This window comes from Taudactylus pleione, unplaced genomic scaffold (genome assembly GCF_031769625.1).
Source record: "Taudactylus pleione unplaced genomic scaffold, aTauple2 ptg000043l, whole genome shotgun sequence".
NCBI lineage: Eukaryota > Metazoa > Chordata > Amphibia > Anura > Myobatrachidae > Taudactylus > Taudactylus pleione.
In genome coordinates, this window is record NW_028284445.1 from 7,829,973 (window position 1) to 7,849,491 (window position 19,519).

The 19,519-nt window shown below is 47.9% G+C and overlaps 1 protein-coding gene across 2 annotated transcripts in view; it reads right to left on the reverse strand.

Annotated features, from left to right (window-relative positions):
* The window catches only part of RFC3 (replication factor C subunit 3), a 90,095-nt gene extending 74,533 nt beyond the window's left edge, over positions 1-15,562 (reverse strand). For both annotated transcript variants that reach the window (XM_088460226.1, XM_088460225.1), the window contains exon 1: positions 15,342-15,562. In XM_088460226.1, coding sequence (XP_088316352.1) covers positions 15,342-15,428 — 87 coding nt within the window. In that variant the 5' untranslated portion in view covers positions 15,429-15,562. The remainder of the gene's footprint in view (positions 1-15,341) is intronic.
* Between the last annotated feature and the right edge of the window lie 3,957 nt (positions 15,563-19,519).

The following is a 19,519-nucleotide window of genomic DNA, read 5'->3' on the forward strand; positions in this document are numbered from 1 at the left end:
GCAATCCCTGGCCACACATAGACCCTACTACCGGAGAGCTCTATGCAGCCATAGATAGGAGACAGTAGACAGCCGGGACGTACAGGAGGATCAGCGTAGACTGAGACAGACAGCAGGGATCAGAGCAGGAAAGGATGGAGAGGAGTCGTCAGTGCAGGCCGGGGCGGACACAGGAACAGCAGTCACCGCAGATGACACTCAGCACATGCATGATATGAACACTGCAATACTATAGGCACGACTCTCCGCCAGAGCTGATGAGGATCTGCTTCCTCCCTCACTGCAAAATCTGGTAGCCAGGCAGCAAATCTGGTAGCCATGGCGACCTGGCCCCTGGGATTTGTCAAGCCCTGATCTAGAGATAGGCATCTTAGTCACTTTTATACTGTCACTAGTCACTTTTATACTGTCACTTGTGTATTGTACTAGAACAAAAGAAGAGGCTGAGGAAAGACCATTCCAGTGCAGTATGTTGTAACATATTTTACTGAAATAAATATATAAAAACTAATAAATACAACCATAGCAGCTCAGTTATCCCAGTAAACTGATACATCTTTACTGTAGACTTAAAAAGGTGCGTATTCACTAGGCCATTGAACGATAGCGACAAAAATAGGCAGCATTATGAAGCAACGTAACCGCAAGATTGCTATTCTGTAAGTTAGTATAGAGAAAGGGGCGGGAGTTGTGGACCAGTCTCCTGAAGATTAAATCAACTAGTTGGTTACTTAGGTAATGGGCAGCAACAAATATCTGGCTGCTGCCACCTTAAAGGTGCACATCCACTACACGATTAAAATGAGCGATTGAACGATATCGTTATAGTTCAACCGTTCATTAATGGTTCGCAACGTTCATTAAAATGTCTAAAGCTACCAGTGCTGCGCGCTCCCGCTGGTCGTTTTAGACATCTATCATCAGCCAAACATGCTGAACAACCTGACGATAACGTCATAACGTCAGGTTGAGCATGTTAGGGGATGATTGATGTGCCTACACTGAACGACTGCTCGTACAGTGTAGGCACATCACAGACTGACAGACGACTACACGATTACAATGTCGTAATTGTGCAGCTAGTGGATGTCTGCCGTAACTCTTACCAGTCAGCTCCTTGTGAGGAGGAAAGAGGGAAAGTAGAAAGGCTCATGCAGAAGTGAATTCAGTATTATACAAAAGAGGTAAAGAAGCTATGGGGACACTGTATACTAAGGGCCTGATTCAGAGCCGGACGCAAGTGGCTGCTCGTTCGCTCCGAGCGATGTTTGCCCAACTGCGCATGCGTACGGATCGTTATACGCATGCGCGAACCAGTCAGTGCGGCCGAAATTCATGTGCTCGCAAAATAGCGAATGCCTGATAATTTGAGTGACAGGATGAGGCGTATGTGGGTGGTAACAGGGGAAGGTGCTTGAAAACGGGGAGTGGAAATCAGAACGCAGGCGTGCTTAAAGGTCAAAACGGGCGTTTTATGGGTGTGCATAATTAATACAGCAGCGTCATTGACAACGTCACTGGGTTTTTTTTTTAGCCAGAACTGCTCGCAAAATTGCGGTAGCAAAAACCAACCACAAGAATAGCGAGCAGCTCAGACCCTGTTCGATGTACTCGATTAATCTAATAAATAGCGGACATGACGTAGGATGCGAGCGGCCAGGGGGCGTAGTTTCCCAAAAAACGACCGCAAGTTTTGTTCGCTCGTTCAGACCTAGAGGCGTGAACAGACCGCAAACAGCGAACGGTTCATTTGAATAGCCACCCCTATTTTCTGGACGGGCGAGCGCAAATAGCGACCGGATCTGAATCAGGCCCTAAGTTAGATAGAGACTAGTGCCAGTTTTGGGCCTGAACTATTTTTTTCTTACAAAAAGCGAAGACCGATAACATTACAGAGTATGAATTTAATTATGTATAGAAAACAACCACACCCAGTTATTCCGATTCATCAGCCAGCAGGATCAATTACAAAACTAGGGAAGAAGTACAGCCAGAAAGTATCGCTAAAAGTTTTATTTTGGTTAAGGACTCCTTGGGGTATATTTACTAAGGTGCGGGCTTACAGTAGTTGAGGTTTTGCCCATAGCAACCAAACACATTTTAGCTATTATCTTCTACAATAGGGGCGGGCAATAAGCGCCCCAGCTGTAGAACTACAAATCCCAGCATGCCCTGCTAGTTTCACTATTTGGCAAAGCTAAAACTGTTGCAATGCATGCTGGGATTTGTAGTGTAACCCACAGTTGGAGGCCCAGGCCTGTTCTAGAAGGTGCTAGAAAAATAATAAGTAGAATCTGGTTTCTATATACAAACATCTCTGTGCAGACCTGGGGGTATATTTACTACAGCTTCTAAAACGGACAAGTGGTGATGTTGCCCATAGCAACCAATCAGGTTTTGTGTATTACTTCCTAGTATGCAATAGGGAAAAGATAGCTAGACTGATTGGTTGCTATGGGCAACATCGCCACTTGTCTGTTTTAGAAATTTTAGTCTCAGAAGTATGCAATTCCTTTTATCAGCTCACTAATACTGCAGATAAGGAGATAGCAGTACAAAACATGGGGATGTTTTGGTCAGACAGACAAGCCACAATGTCAAACTACTGTCACCCCTGCAGATCTGTTATCAGAGTGAAGCTAGGTCTCCCACTGTGAGCTGCTAAAATACACTCCCATAGACAATGGGCGGTATTCAATTGTTATAGCGCAACCAATCTCCCGTCTAAAGTGATGGGAGATCGCGGGCGCTATTCAATTGTTGCAGTTTTTGGCGCTGATCGCGACCAAAGTGGTCAGGTTTTGCCGTGTAAAGCAGTTACCCCCGACCAAAGTGCTGGGCGCGACCACGAAAAGTGATTTTTGGGCGTCCAGTCACTTTTCAGCTCGCACTGAGACAAGCCATATCCACATAAAATACACTGAAAAGGCCAAATACACAAATAATACACTGAAACAAGCCATATCCACATAAAATACACTGAAAAGGCCAAATACACATATAATACACTGAAACAAGCCATATCCACATAAAATACATTGAAAAAAAAAAAAAAAAGATTCACATAGTACAATCCAACCCCACCTGATGTCACTCCAGCCCCTCCATGTGTCAGTTCATCCCCCTATTTGTCACAACAGCAGCCCCTCATGCATCACTCCAGCAGACCTGCCCTCTCTGTCCTCAGGCCACTGCAGTTTAGCCGCCTTCCCCCACACTCCCTCCCACTCAATGGACCACTCCAGCCCCAGCACGTCACAAATAAAATGAAAAAAACAAAAGAAACCCCACAGCTCTTACCCTGTTGTGACCGTCTGCATCACGTAGGTAGACTCCAGCGTCTGCAACCTCCTCGTGGCTGCAGGTTCAGTCACAAGTTGAACTCCGTCTACTATTTGCGACGTGACATCACCACATCGCCCACACATGCTTCCGGAGCGGAGCAGACTGCTGCAACAAAGGACGAGCCTCCTCTGAACAGCTGCGCGCCCATCAGAGGAGACAGTCAGTGTCAGTCAGGGGAGCCGCATCAGAACAACGGAAGAGCCGCATGTGGCTCAAAAGCCACAAGTTGGCCACCGCTGCACTAGAGGATAAAACTGAACAATATTGTTCAACGATATATCGTTCCTATCATCTAGTGTGTATGGTCCGAACGACCAACGATGTGCACTCCTGCGGGTCATTAACGATATCCCCAGTCGGCAGTACATGCAGCCCAACCTGGGAATATTGTGAGCGATGCCAAGCTGCCGAATGCAAGTGTGTACAGCCCCGCCGTGCCCGCCACTGCATACACACATCGTCTAGTGCAGCAGTTCTCAAACTGTGGGTCGCGACCCCCAAAGTGGGTCGCGGCCATCTCAGCTTGGGGTCACAACTCACATGGGTTTCAGAGTGATGACTCCTCTGATCTCTCAGCCAGTTATCCAAGGAGTCTGAAACCAGTTGAGCTGTCTGTTACTTCAGACTCCTCAGATCATTGGCTGAGAGATTCAAGGAGTTATCAGGCAGCTCCGCCTCCATCCCAGCGCTCAGCATCTCCTACCCTCCCAGCAGCAGTCAGCAGCTCCGCCCCAACCCAGTGGTCAGAATATTCCTGCCCAGCAGCAGTCAGCAGACCTGCCCCCATCCCGGTGCTCAGCATCTCCTGCTCTGCCTTCCAGCAGCCCCGACCCCACCTCAGTGCTCAGCATCTCCTGCCCGGCAGCAGCAGAAGCTGACACACAGGCAGCTGCACCCAGCACCAGCAGTGGACAGACTCAGAGGGAGCCAGCTGCCAGACTCTCACTTAAAGTCAGATGTTCTTAAGCAAGTGCAGCCTGGGGGGTGGAAGGGGAAGAGCACCGCGGCTGCCAGGGTGGGGGCGACAGATTGTGCGATGATTGCTGTGGAGTATATATATATATATATATATATCTATATCTATCTAGATGATGCCTGTCATTTTCCCGACATCGGGAGACAGGCGCCCGGCATCCCGATCGAAGGGATACCTGGCGCCGCGAGCGGACAGCCACAGGGGGGAGGGTTAGGTTTAGCGCACCCAGGGGGGACTTAGGGTTAGGCACCCCCCTGGGAGGGTTAGGCTAGGGGGAGGGATGGTTAGGGTTAGGCTAGGGGGAGGGAGGGTTAGGCAGCCCCCTGGGGGGGACTTAGGGTTAGGCAGCCCGGAAGGAGGGGTTAGAGTTAGGCACTTACAGGGGGGATTAGGGTTAGGCACTTGGGGGGGAGGTTAGGGTTAGGCACCCCTAAGGAGGGTTAGGGGGGTTAGGTTAGATTAGTTATTACTTGCCTGAGGACGATCGGGATTTCCAGCGCTGTCAGGCTGCTGCGATCTGTTCAGCTGTCGGCCTGACGCTGGCGGGAATCGACGCTTGCGGCCGGCGGTATTTTCATATCGATTCCCAAAAACCCCCCCACATTTTTTAGACAACCACTGGTGGTTCTTCTCACCTATTGCCACCACCCTTTCATCCACTGCCATCCCTGTCACCCACTGCTACCCTCTGCTTCTCCCTGCCACCCACAGCCTCTCCATCACCCAGTGCCACCCTCTGAACCTCCATCACCCTCTCTCTGTCACCCACTGCCATCTATGTCACCCTTTGCCTACGACTGCCTCCCTAGTCATTCACTGTCTATCCGGTCACCCCCTGCCTGTCACACACTGCCTCCCCCCGTCTCCACCTGCCTCTTCCTGTCACCCACTGCTTCCCCCTGTCACTCACTGCCTCCTACGTAACTCTTTGCCTCCCCAGTCACCCTCTGTCTCTCCCTGTCATCCTCTGCTTCCCCTGTCACTCTGTTTCTCCCTGTTACTGCCTCCTACGTCACCCTTTGCCTTCCCAGTCATCTACTGTCTTCCTAGTCACTTCCTGCCTCTCCTTGCAGGGACAGGGCTTTGAAAGGACCTCGACCCTGCGATGTGCAAGAAATTAAGTGATCCCATTAGCGATCACTTCACTTCTGTTTTGTGCTCCCTCAGTGCTACTGTGCATGTATGGTCTGCATGCATGTGTGGCGGCCGTTCTGCAGTAACTTGCTGGGGTCCTGTAATAATTTTTATTGTTAGACTGGGTCCCAGAGCAAAAAAAGTATGAGAACCCCTGGTCTAGTGTGTATGCAGTTTTACACTGAAACACTGGTTTCAGGAGCAGCCAGGATCTTAGAAGGGACTTACGCTCAACATACACAGGACACCCATAACCACTAAGGGGACAGACAAGTCGAGAGCAAGGATCAACACCCAAAACTCCTTTCCCCAAATTTTCTTTATTCCTTGCACTATACTCACACTATCTCCCATATAATTCTAAAAGTGTAATTATCTATTAAACATCTCTGTCTCCAAGTCTAAGCTAGGTAGGTACTCACCGAGACGATATCGGCACGATATGTCATTTCGGGGTGAAATGGAACGACATATCAGCCGGATCGTCCAGTGTACGGCCAAAATGCGCACTCCCGCGGTCGCATGCAAGATCATCTGGTTGGCCGTGCTGCATGTCCAACCGGACAATAATGCATGCGGCCCCGTTTCAGGTAATGAACAAGGGATCATTTCGTTGTTCATTACATCGTTCTACTGTGTACCCGCGGTGCAATATGTTGGCCGTCGGGCTGACATATTGTGCGGGTACACATCACTCAGTGTGTAACCGGCCTTACTTTAATTCTCACAACTCCTAGCAACTCGAGTCTTCTTCCTCAAGAAGAACAAAATATTCCTTGGCTCTCGTGTAACTACAGACGTCAATCTACAGGACACCAATGCACTCCATGCAACGTTCCACGGTGACAAAACATTAAATAGCACACGTGCCAAGGCCTTCTCATTCCCCAAACTGCTGCCACCACCGCCACGCTGCATCTGTAGTTAGTAGGGGCACTAATCCTGATGCACAGGATATAAATAAATAGTAAGATAACTGGGCGGCACAGTTAACATTGTGGTTAGCATCACAATGCCTGATAGCCCTGAGGTTATGCCTTCAATTCCAGAACTATGTATAGAAATCTTTCCCTTTTTCAAACGATTGCAGAATTGTCAAAATCGATTGAAAAAGGGAAATATTTTTATACACAATCGATAGCAAATTGCACGATTGCTGCAATCAATCTCTGATGTATGGGGGCCTTAAGGTTGTATGTGCTCCATTGCTTGCATGGGTTTCCCCACTGATAGCAGGGTGTGGGCAAAAGCTGTATCCATACTAAATATATAGGACAGATCCTTATTACTTATATTAAAAAAGCCAGATATACTGTATACGAAACATATAGTAAAAACCAAAGCCACACACACACACACACACCCAGAAAAAGCCAGATCCATGCAAAGAATATTGACATTTATTGTGGCTCCAATTTTTTCAATATAAGGCTCCCATACATCAGCAATCTGAAAACCACATTGAAACAATTTGAAGATTTGTTGCCCGAAATTAGGATTTACCAATCTGCATCCATAAATTACAGATCATTTTCAGCAAACACAGATCTGCCAATCTTGAAAGGCCCATCACTTTACTGGTAACGGTCTGCAAATCACGAGGCTGAAGTTGGATTCTTATTAATTTCTTATTTATTTTCCAGCTTCTTATTCAGAAAATGTTACATTAAAACATTTAAATAAAGTTAGATCACTAAACTAACACTATGTAAACAAAGAATTGTGTCCCTCACACAGTTTTCAATTGTTATTTTACTGGCACAATAAGGATTTGGGCATGAAAAGGACAGTAAAGCGGGCACAGGCACCACATTTTGTCATTTTGAATAAGAAGCTGTAGTTGTGCAGGGGTTAACTAGCTTCGGTCATCAAATGTTACACTTGAAACCCACAGAGGGTGGTCTGGTACATATGACCTACTTGCCATTTCCCTTGACCAACAAGGATTTGGGCATAAATAATTTGGGCAGTGGACAAATGGTCCGGATCTCGGTACCTGCACATAAACACAAAACAACCGCCACCTACACGGCTTCACTATACTGACTTCTTTAGTGTTTACCACACACACTGGCATCACAAGGGGGGTGCGGGCAGTGTCGGTTCTAGACATTGTGGAGCTTAGGACGAAAGTTCACAGTTGCGCCCTCTCCACCCCCCCCCCAAAAAAAACCCCCAACTTTTTGTAGAAGACGTTCCTCTGCGTGCGCTGAAAGCGCACGTGATTCCAGAAAGGGGGCGTGTCCTTGCGGATCACCCCCAATTCATCAGACTGTGGAGCGTGCCCAGCACTTATGAAGGTGCTGGGCTGCCCCCAAGCATTCCCCTCGTGGCGAATAATTGCAATGTGCAGTAATGCGCCTTACACAGTATGTTTTACACAGTAATGCCCTGTATAACACATTATGCCACACGCAGTAATGCCCTGTATAACACATTATGCCACACGCAGTAATGCCCTGTATAACACATTATGCCACACGCAGTAATGCCCTGTATAACACATTATGCCACACGCAGTAATGCCCTGTATAACACATTATGCCACACGCAGTAATGCCCTGTATAACACATTATGCCACACGCAGTAGTGCCCTGTATAACACATTATGCCACACGCAGTAATGCCCTGTATAACACATTATGCCACACGCAGTAATGCCCTGTATAACACATTATGCCACACGCAGTAGTGCCCTGTATAACACATTATGCCACACGCAGTAGTGCCCTGTATAACACATTATGCCACACGCAGTAATGCCCTGTATAACACATTATGCCACACGCAGTAATGCCCTGTATAACACATTATGCCACACGCAGTAATGCCCTGTATAACACATTATGCCACACGCAGTAGTGCCCTGTATAACACATTATGCCACACGCAGTAGTGCCCTGTATAACACATTATGCCACACGCAGTAATGCCCTGTATAACACATTATGCCACACGCAGTAATGCCCTGTATAACACATTATGCCACATGCATTAATGCCCTGTATAACACATTATGCCACATGCATTAATGCCCTGTATAACACATTATGCCACATGCAGTAATGCCCTGTATAACACATTATGCCACATGCATTAATGCCCTGTATAACACATTATGCCACATGCATTAATGCCCTGTATAACACATTATGCCACATGCATTAATGCCCTGTATAACACATTATGCCACACGCAGTAATGGCTTTTATAACACATTATGCCACACCCAGTAATGCCCTGTATAACACATTATGCCACACGCAGTAAGAACCTGAATAACACATTATGCCACACGGAGTAATGCCCTGTATAATACATTATGTCACACGCAGCAATGCCCTCTATAATACAGTTACCCCAATTCAAATTACGCCACACATTAGTCCCTTATTCATGTTATGACACAGTGCCCCTTTTATACAATGCCCAAATTAGTGCCCCTTATACACAAGGCCCACAGTACTGAGTAGTAGTGCCCCTAATACAATGCCCACAGTAGTAGTGCCCCTAATACAATTCCCACAGTAGTGGTGCCCCATATAGAATGCTCACAGCAGTGGTGTCTCTTACACAATGGCCCGTCTTGGTGGACCTCATGCAGTGCCCTTAGTAGTACTCACAGTGTTAATGCCCCCATTGGTAAAGTCCCCTATAGTAGTGCCCCCATTGGTAGTGCCCCCTATAGTAGTGCCCACAGTAGGAATGCCCCCTATAGTAGTGCCCACAGTTGTATTGCCCCAATTAGTGCCCCCCTATAGACATGTCCCCAGTAGTAATGCCCCCTATAGACATGCCCCCTTGTAGACATGCCCCTTGTAGACATGCCCCCAGTAGTAATGCCCCCAGTAGTAATGCCCCCAGTAGTAATGCCCCCAGTAGTAATGCCCCCAGTAGTAATGCCCCCAGTAGTAATGCCCCCAGTAGTAATGCCCCCAGTAGTAATGCCCCCAGTAGTAATGCCACCATGCATTCCTTCTGAAAAATAAAAAATACAAACACAATACTTACCTTAGGCCCCGCTCCTGCGTCCATTGCCGTCTGGTCCGACTGCGGCTCCACCACGGATCTATGGGAGAGACGTCATGACGTCCCTCCCATAGTGTTCTATGCGGGAGCCGGAGCTCTGGAGTGAGCCTCGGCTGCCGCTGCAAAGAGTGAGCCGGGTGCCATATATCAGTGGGCGCCGGCAACGCGGGGGGGACCGGCGCTGGGGTTTTTTTTAAATTTATTTTCTTCCGGGATTTTTATTTTCCCTTCCTGGGGACTCAGTGGCGCCCTCTAGGGGCGGGCGCTCTGGGCAACGGCCCTGTTAGCCTGCCCCTAGAGCCGCCACTGGGTGCGGGCCGCACTGGGTGACACCATCCGAAGGGTTTGACACCAAAATAGCAGAGCTGTTCTGCTATTTTGGTGTCACCCCGTCAGATGGTGTCACCATGATGCCAGGACGCGGAGAGAGGCAGGGAGGGACTGTGGGCTGCCCCAACAGCTGCAGGAGCACTGGGGAAGCCCACTGTGTGCCGAGAACGGGAGGCGGTAACGCACCCAAGATCGGCTCACATAAGGGATGTCGCTTCACGGGCGAGGTCATGCCCCTTTCTGCGAAGCCACGCCCCTTCCGGGAGCGCACGGCTATGGCGCGCAGGAGGACTCAGAGCGTCCGCACCAGGTGACACCAAAGGTAGATGACGCCTCTGACCACACACACCAACCTGACTACTCATACATACATCAGCACCCTGCCAAAAGCAATACAGGGTGGATGTAGTGCACTCCATATCACCATGCTACCCCTATGCTCCCCAACAATGCAGCTACACCAATAATGCAATAATTGTTACAGGACAAGGGAATAATGCAGTTACAAAACATTACTACAGCCTGCCTTTTATTGGAGGCCTGATTGCAGTAGCTGAGACAACGAGGTAACAAGGTTACAAACCACAATACATTCTTATCTATTGTCCACCTAACAATGGGTTAATGATGTGGATCCCAAATTAACCCTATAGGGCCTAATGCCCCTTATACCTTGTGGGACTAGTGCCCTCTCTGGCTCAGGCTTATTGTCCGCCTAACAAAGCCCGTACCTGCTGATTAGGGCTTAACGCCCACAGTGGCCACGGGCCTAATGCCTGACAATTAAAATAGCGTGCAATCGAATAAAAATACAATGCAATTAGATTTACCAGTCCAGTAGTCTTTGGCTGAACTAAGCCTAGTTCATCCACAATTACTATGTGTTCTTCACCCGAGGTGGGCAGGCTCCCACGATCTCGGTGCTTCCTGTAGTCTTAACCTTGAGCTGGCAAACTCCCACTGCCACAGAAGTCTTCACCCAGGTAGCAGTGACCAAGGTCCAGGGGCAGAACTATGGTGTATGGCGCCCAGGGCAAGATGAGAAGTTGACACCTCGCTTATTTATGTGACCTGGACCTATTGCCCAGGGTCAATTATAGCCTTAGGAGCACAGGCCTAATGCCCGCCTATTTGTGCCACAGGCTTAAGGCCTGATGACCCCTATGTGCCTACTGCCTGACAACCTGGTGGTCTAGGAAGAGGTTAATGATGGTAAGGTCTCAAAGAGGGTCTACGTGTCCGATGGGAGAGGATGCAATCTTCATTCGCTCTTTTACTTCCCAACCATTGCAGTACTCTCCGGTCCTCAGCCGCATTCTTCTGTCGCTGGCCCATTCTGGCCAGTAGCGGCGCTGCCAGAGCTCTTCTCTATTGAGCCCAGTGCAGCCGCTGGAGCTCTTCCCTTTTGAGCCCGGTGTCTTCTGGACTCTTCCACGGCCGCTGGAGCTCTTCACCCATTTCCGCCAAATTGACTCTTCCTCCCAGAGACATCTGACGCTAGACACCATGGGCGTAGCCAGCCATGACGCGGCTTACAACGAATGGCTTACTGTGGTCGATTCTATTGGCTGCCGATGCACGCTGTGATTGGCTCAGATTGTCAAAATTGTCACCACAGTGATTGGCTCAAATTCAAATTGTCACCCCTCTTCAATGGCCGGCGGTCAATGAGCTGCACTCAGCTATTAGCTGGCGCCACATGTCAGCCGCTGCTGGGCCTTGACCGGCACTGAAAACAGACATACTGTCCCAGCACCGGACACTTATGTGTCCTGCTGGGGATACATCTCACCGGACTGCAGGACTAAGGCGCTGGGATCAAGCATTTGGTCACAGCACTGGCAGCGGCTTAACTGGGGTATATGGAGCCCAGGACAAGTTTAAAAATGGAGCCCCCCTCCCTATGTGTGTGCGACAAAAAATGGGCGTGGACACTTAAAAATGGGGAGTGTCAACATGACACACCTCCCTATCTCGTTACTCTGAACATTCCTTTCCATTCCATATGCACCTTAATGCTGTGCCCCTTATACAGTCCCCCCTGTGCAGTGCCCCCTATACAGTGCCCTCTGTAGTGATCTTCCCTATTCAGTGCCCCCAGTTGCAGCCCCCCCACCCCATGCAGTGCCCTCAAGCAGTGGTCCCCAGATGCAGTGCCCCAGTAGTAGTCCCCTCCCCAGTAATGGTCCCTCCCCGATGCAGTGCCCCCAATAGTAGTTACCTTCCTCCGTTAGTAGTAGTCCTTAGTAGAGGTCACCTCCCCCCCTGATGCAGTACCCCAATTAGACAAACACACAAGTAAAAAAAAAAAAATACCACTTACTTGAATCCCCACTCCTGCTCACAGCGCCGTCCGAACCACCGCAGTCCTCCCGGGCTGGCGCACTCTGCATTATGGGAGAGACGAGAGACATCATGACATCTCTCCCATAACCCACTACAGGAGCTGCAAGGCGGAGCTCATGAGGGAGATCCAGCCCGGCTCTTGCAGTGGGCCCAGCAGCAGCAGACAATGAGAGTCTGTCTGACTCTCATTGGCTGCTGTAAATGCACTGGCGGCTCTATGGACTAGCCTGAGCCCGCCTCCCACCCTTCGCCTGGCGCTATTAGGTAAGCGCTCAGGGGGAGAGAAGGGGCGCGGCTGTGCAGCACAGGACAGTGCTGGGCGCAGAGAAGCCTAGCGCCGTTCCTGAGTAAATGCTGACCGCACTCAGGAGCTCATTCAGAACCACTCGCGAGATGTTTGCGCATGCGCCGTGTCCGGCAGGTGCATGCGCGAGTCCAGCTGAGCAACTAAAGGTCAGTCGCTACGGGGCTCGCAACAAGACAGGACGGCTGTCAATGTTGATTGACAGCTCGCCCCGTTTTGTGGGCGGGTAGGGGGGGTGAGCGGACAAACGCAGGCATTCCCTTAGGAACGCCTGCCGTTTTTAGGAGGGGTTACTGACATCACTAGTGTCAGCTTTGCGAGCGGCCGGAGATAAAAAAAAAACACCCGTCCACACCACATGCAGAGCGAGCGGCCGGCAGCAGCGACAGACTCTGAATGAGCTCCTCACTGCGGTCAGCACTACGCTGTTTAACTAGGATGGTCCAGTACCGTAGCCGATGGTGCGGGGGCGTCGCCGGCAGCGGCGGCCCTGCCCAAGTAACGCTACTACTGGACATCGACCTGGCCACCAGCTACCCCCTCTGCCGGGCCTGTCAGATGGTGCCCAGGGCTGCCGTTGTACCAACTTTCCGAGAGATTCCAAAAATGTGCTGAATAGTTTGGGGCTGGTTAATGTGATGGCAGGAGGACACCACGCTAAGTGTGTCTCCCTGCTATAGTGTTACCCCCTTCCTCCCTATAACCAGCCTAGTGCTGGTTATCGGAATAAAAGGTGAACCCCACACAGATTTTTTTTCCTGTATTCCAATACCAGACCATGGTCAGAGGTTTAGGGAAAGACCCCAATTGTCAAATTTGTTGACCAAGGTTATTTAACCCTTGAAAAACTACAGGTACTTATTCAAAATTAAGAAATCTGGTGCATGTGCCCACATTACTGCCCTATTTATGCCCAAATCCTTCCTGGTCAAGGCAAATGAAAAGTGGGTCATATGTACGTGACCACCCTCTGTGGGTTTCACGTGTAACATTTGATGACCGAAGCTAGTTACCCCTGCACAACTACAGCTTCTTATTCAAAATGAGAATCTGGTGCCTATGCCCGCTTTACTGCCCTATTCATGCCCAAATCCTTGTTGGTCAAGGGAAATGGCAAGAGGGTCATATGTACCACACCACCCTCTGTGGGTTTCAAGTGTAACATTTGATGACCGAAGCTAGTTAACCCCTGCACAACTACAGCTTCTTATTCAAAATGACAAAATGCGGTGCCTGTGCCCGCTTTACTGCCCTATTCATGCCAAAATCCTTGTTGGCCAAGGCAAATGGCAAGTGGGTCAATTGTATGTGACCACCCCCTGTGGGTTTCAAGTGTAACATTTGATGATCGAAGCTAGTTACCCCTGCACAACTACAGCTTCTTATTCAAAATGACAAAATGCCTGTGCCCGCTTTACTGCCCTATTCCTGTTAAAATCCTTGTTGGTCAAGGCAAATGGCAAGTGGGTCATATGTATGTGACCACCACTTGTGGGTTTCAAGTGTAACATTTGATGATCGAAGCTATTTAACCTCTGCACAACTACAGCTTCTTATTCAAAATGAGATAATCTGGTGCCTGTGTCCGCTTTACTGCCCTATTCATACCCAAATCCTTGTTGGTCAAGGGAAATGGCAAGTGGGTCATATGTACCAGACCATCCTCTGTGGGTTTCAAGTGTAAGATTTGATGACCGAAGCTAGTTAACCCCTGCACAACTACAGCATTCAAAATGACAAAATGTGGTGCCTGTGCCCGCTTTCCTACCCTATTCATGAAAAAATCATTGTTGGTCATGGCAAATTGCAAGTGGGTCAATTGTATGTGACCACCCTCTGTGCGTTTCAAGTGTAACATTTGATGACCGAAGCTAGCACAACTACAGCTTCTTATTCAATATGTGGTGCCTGTGCCCGCTTTACTGACCTATTCATGCCAAAATCCTTGTTGTGCCAGGAAAATAACAATTGAAAACTGTGTGAAGGACACAATTCTTTGTTTACATAGTGTTAGTTTAGTGATCTAACTTTATTTAAATGTTTTAATATAACATTTTCTGAATAAGAAGCTGGAAAATGAATAAGAAGTGAATAAGAAGCTGGAGCTTGAATAAGTGAATAAGAAGCCAACTTCAGCCTCGTCTGCAAATCTGCTGATCATCTCCATACACTAGCAATCTACAGCCCCAATCCATCTGTGACATCCAACATGTTGGGCAATCTGATTTAACAATTCCAATCACTTTTTGGTTGCAGTCTGCAATCTGTGAAGCCCATACATTGCAGATTTTTATATACAATCATCTGCAAATTACAGAATTGCCACAATCGATTGCTGATGTATGGGGGACTATACTCAGCAAGGATCAGGCTTATTAAATATACTTTACTTTCTTCAATGACAGCCAGGGAAGCAATCTCATCAGGCGACTCAAGAGATACCGGGTCGGCGTATCGATGGAATCCAACATGTTGGATTTCATAGATTTGCCGATCACGATCAAAAAAAATTTAACATGTAGAATTTCACCGATCCTGCGACAGATTCGCAGAACATCGATGTCCGCCGGTCAGCATTCAATCCAATCGCAGCGATCAATCTCTGATGTATGGGGGCCTTTACTTTACACTGCATCACATCTGCACAGGTATCACTAAGGAAAGCATAACAGGGGCCACTAAGGTGATACTACTATTCTTTAACCATTTCTTCCCCGGGTACAACGATTGAAAAGTAAGAGGGAAAGGCAGAATGTGTGCAAATAAGTTGGCAACTAGTTATACTTCCTGGATCTACAGTATGCCAGAGTTAAAGCAGAGACAGCTTATTAGGAAAGAGCCACATTACTGTAGGGAGGTATGAGGCACGACCGTACCAAATTCCGGAGCTGAGCCGCCTGCTCCTTATGGAAATCCAACTTGGCGAGGGAGCTGGGCCGGTACTTATCCACCCACAGGCTCATCCTGCCAGGCACACGGGCAGCTCCTACAGCGCGGATACAGGACCGGACTTCAAATCAGCCCGCGAAACCACCCGAGTACTGACAGGCAGACTTCGCGCGAAACCCGGTCATTGACATGCGCAGCCTCCCCGCCGCCGCCGGCACAGATTGAGGCGATAAGAGTGTAGTTAGGAACTGTTTTACTGTCTCCAGTACGGGACCCATTTTGGTGGAGCCAATTGCCTCTCGTCTCACTTTAATTTGGTCTGCAACAAAATGGTCGCTTTCCCAACATGCTCTTCTCTGAAATGTAAACAAAGGGCGGGACGCTGGAGCTTGACGCCCGTGATTGGAGGACTCGGAGCCGCTATGGATCAGCTATGGAAAATAATATACGTTTTATCTTTATTCATGTGCTGTAGTGTGGTATGGATTTCGGAGCTCTTAGTTTTTACAGTGCATTCAAAATGGATTATTTATTTTGTGTTAGTATTTATATTTAGATCATGCTACCCGAAATCACACAGGAGGAGATGGATCAAGCCTTGGAGAGAGATGAGTGGGGAAGTTGCCCAAAGCAACCAATCAGCTTCTAACTATTATCTATCTAGCACTGTCTATGAAATAACAGTAAGACGTTGATTGGTTGCTTTGGAAACTCCACTTTATCTCTCTTCAAGGCTTGATACATCTCCCCCCTCGGTAACAGAATTATTTAATTGCAGACATTTCATTGTAATGTACTGCATCATGGCCTGTACGCAGCCTATATTTTTGTCCAGTGGTAGACACTTTAACTTATTTTATTCTGATAAGTACGTATTTTACTAGAAAAAATTCCATTGCTCCACGAAATGTCAGTATTTTAACAAAATGTAAATGTACACACAAAGGGTGCGTGCAGCTCAGCCTATATAGTATATTAGTAAATATGTATGTTCATGTAGACCAGTGTTTCTCAAACTCGGTCCTCAGGACCCCACACAGTTCATGTTTCCAGGGCACCCAGCAGGTGCACAGGTGTATTCATTACTCACTGACACATTTTAAAAGATTTGCAGGTGGAGCTAATTATTTCAACTTGTGATTCTGTGAGGAGACCTGGGAAACATGCATTGTTTGGGGTCCTGAAGACTGAAGGCCCCCATACATCAGAGATTGATTGCAGCAATCGTGCAATTTGCAATCGATTGTGTATAAAAATCTTTCCCTTTTTCAATCGATTGTGGCATCTCTGCAATCTGCAATCGATTGAAAAAGGGAAAGATTTTTATACACAATCGATTGCAAATTGCACGATTGCTGCAATCAGTCTCTGTTGTATGGGGGCCTTGAGTTTGAGAACCTGTGGTTTAAGCATTGATGGTTATTTGGTGCACATGTGCAGTAACTATAAACCAAAAAATTGCGAATGTGCAAAGGATTCTGCTGCAGGCCACACTTCCAGGTGTCCATAGCTGACATAATGCACCATCAGATGAACAGTATAAATGCGATGGTGGCAACATTCCCAGCATGGAATGGGAAAACATTGATTGCCAAGCATATGTTTTCGATGGCCACCCCTACTTTGTTGAATCAAATATTCAGTGCCGAGAAGAGGCAGCAGCAGCTACAGGAGCTAAAAATGAAGCAGCTCAGAGCTTGATTGCCTGAAGCAACTTGAAGCACGTTTGGATGTTGCAAAAGGCTCTGCAGAACTTGTATAATCTGGACCTGGTTGGCTTCTTGTTTCTCCACTTGGCTGACAGGGTGCTGGAGTAAATCCTGCGGTGATGGATGCCACCGGCCATTGTATTCTGTCACAATTTCAAACTGATTAAGTGGAGTCGCTAATGCCAGTCTACATTTGTGCTGGCAGTAGCAGAGACACAGAGGATAATGAGCCCTTGCCACTCACCAGTGATTCCTGCAAGTTGATAGGGGCTTAGTTGTTCAATGGCCGTCAGGCTGTGGACCTCTGTCATCCCCAACATGTGGTATGCCATTGTAAAGTAAGATCAAAATCCTAGTCTGGTATATAAGCCGATTACAGATAAGCCGAAAGGGCAACCAGGAGAGTCATTTTATGAGCCAGGTAAGGACCAAACTGACAGACTCAGAGACGTATCTACAAGAGGGACTTCAGAACTAAGCCAGATGATTATACTGGAGACATTATGCTTGAAGAATGGGAAACCAGTAATGCTGGAGTATGAGCCTATTATTCTGGCAGCACCACAAAGCAGACTTCCATTGGCCATTTCCCAGTTATTACATGATTGCCCCTTTCAAATCAGCACCTGCCATTATACATGGCGTGGCAGTGGCAGAAGAATCACACAAGCAGCTGGCTTCTGGGAGGAGAAGGAAGGAGAACGGAGACAGCATGTTGGACCCTGGATCAGGTAAGAGACAGCCCCTGGATCCAGTGGCGCTTGGCACAGTTTTATGTGTAGAACTATAATGGGGTTCATACATCGGCAATCAATTGGGCCAATTCTGCATTTTGCCGTTGATTTTGTAAAAAACTCGGCAGTGTATGGGGTTTGCCGATTCCGACCAAAACATTTTTGGAATCAATTAATCAGTTTGCCCAACTTGTTGGATTTCGCAGAACAATCGGGGCTGTATATTGCCAGTTTATGCTAACGTTCAGCCGTTTTGAAGAGCTTTCTGTCTAGTTAAGGACTTTTCTGACAGACCCCTCCTGCTATTTTATAGGTGACTGGTCCATCCCTTGGAATATGGATTGAGAAATTCTAATTCTTCTTGGGCCAAGTCTATCATCGTCCTTACCACACCTGGCAGAGGGCTTGCAGTTCCTTGAACAAGGTAAAAGCTGTTATGGAAACTTTCAATGAAAGATATAACCATGGTCAAATTCCCCGTAGCAAGCATATGTGGTAATCTGCTGCACCATACGTGGAGGGAGGAGATAAACGTACTATAGTTTGTCCTTTACTGAAGATAGTCTGGGCGCATGACACATCCCTCTCATACCATGGTGGTGTCTTTAGTACCTTTCCTCATCAAGGAGAAGACCTTGTTGCTTATTGCACAGTGACCCCTTATACTGCCTGCAAGTCCCTTTATGCTGCCAGATTCTGAGTCCCCTAGCAGGGAGAAGACAAATGGGATATCAGGTCTTGAACTTCTATCTCAACATCTAAGTAAAATCCGTGTGGTTTTTTTTTTAGCTATAGTTTTTCTGATGAAGGACTGCATTAAGGAAGGAAAGAGCACTCTTTTAGTGGTCCTCCTGTCAGCTTTTCCAATCTTATTGAGGAACAGGTGTAGAGAGCCTGTCACAGCGATAAAGGTGATGTCCTCCATATTGCCGCTGCCGAAAAAAATCTAACAGCAAAACGTAAGTGTGTCACCGCAGGTTTATGTTCTCGTGTGGCCCGCCCCATGTACAGCAGGGAAAGGAACCTTTATTTTTCATGCCACAGTGCTGCCTTGGGAACATTGCTGTATAACAGACCCTCAGTGGCTAGATGTAAAGCAGGCTAACAAACAGATAGGTATGGCTGAGTAGTAATAATTCACAATAGATTAAAAAAATGTCTCTTTTCTGAACTAGGAGCCCGATTCAGACGTGCTCGTAGCCGCCGATGGTTCGCAATGTGCACGTGTACTCATCGCAGAACGCGTGCCCGAACTAATCCATGCGATCGGGAAGCGTTCGCTCGCTGCGCAATGATTGCTTGCTAGACTGAGTGACAGGATAAACTGTTTGAGGGTGGTAATGGGATGGTCGATGGAAACGGGGGAGTGGTGGTGCGAACGCAGGCATGTCTGAGCGTCTTGGCACCGTTTCAGAGGCGTGCATAATTATCACAGAGCGTCATAGTACACGTCACTTGGTTGTATTTCACATTGAAGCACTCGCAGTGCTTATGGTAAGGTCAACCACAAGCGCTGCGATTGCATCCGATGGTACTCGATGTTACCGATGGCTGCATACACTTCCTGGAGATGACGTGCATTAGTGGACATCTTAAGACAGGGTAGTGGGCGTCTGCATACACACCCTGATCACACGTCAAGATATAGTGGGCGTGCTAATGCCTTGCCGTGTGATCGCCTGCCTTTGCTGGATTTGCATACGCTGGGTGCATGCGAACGAA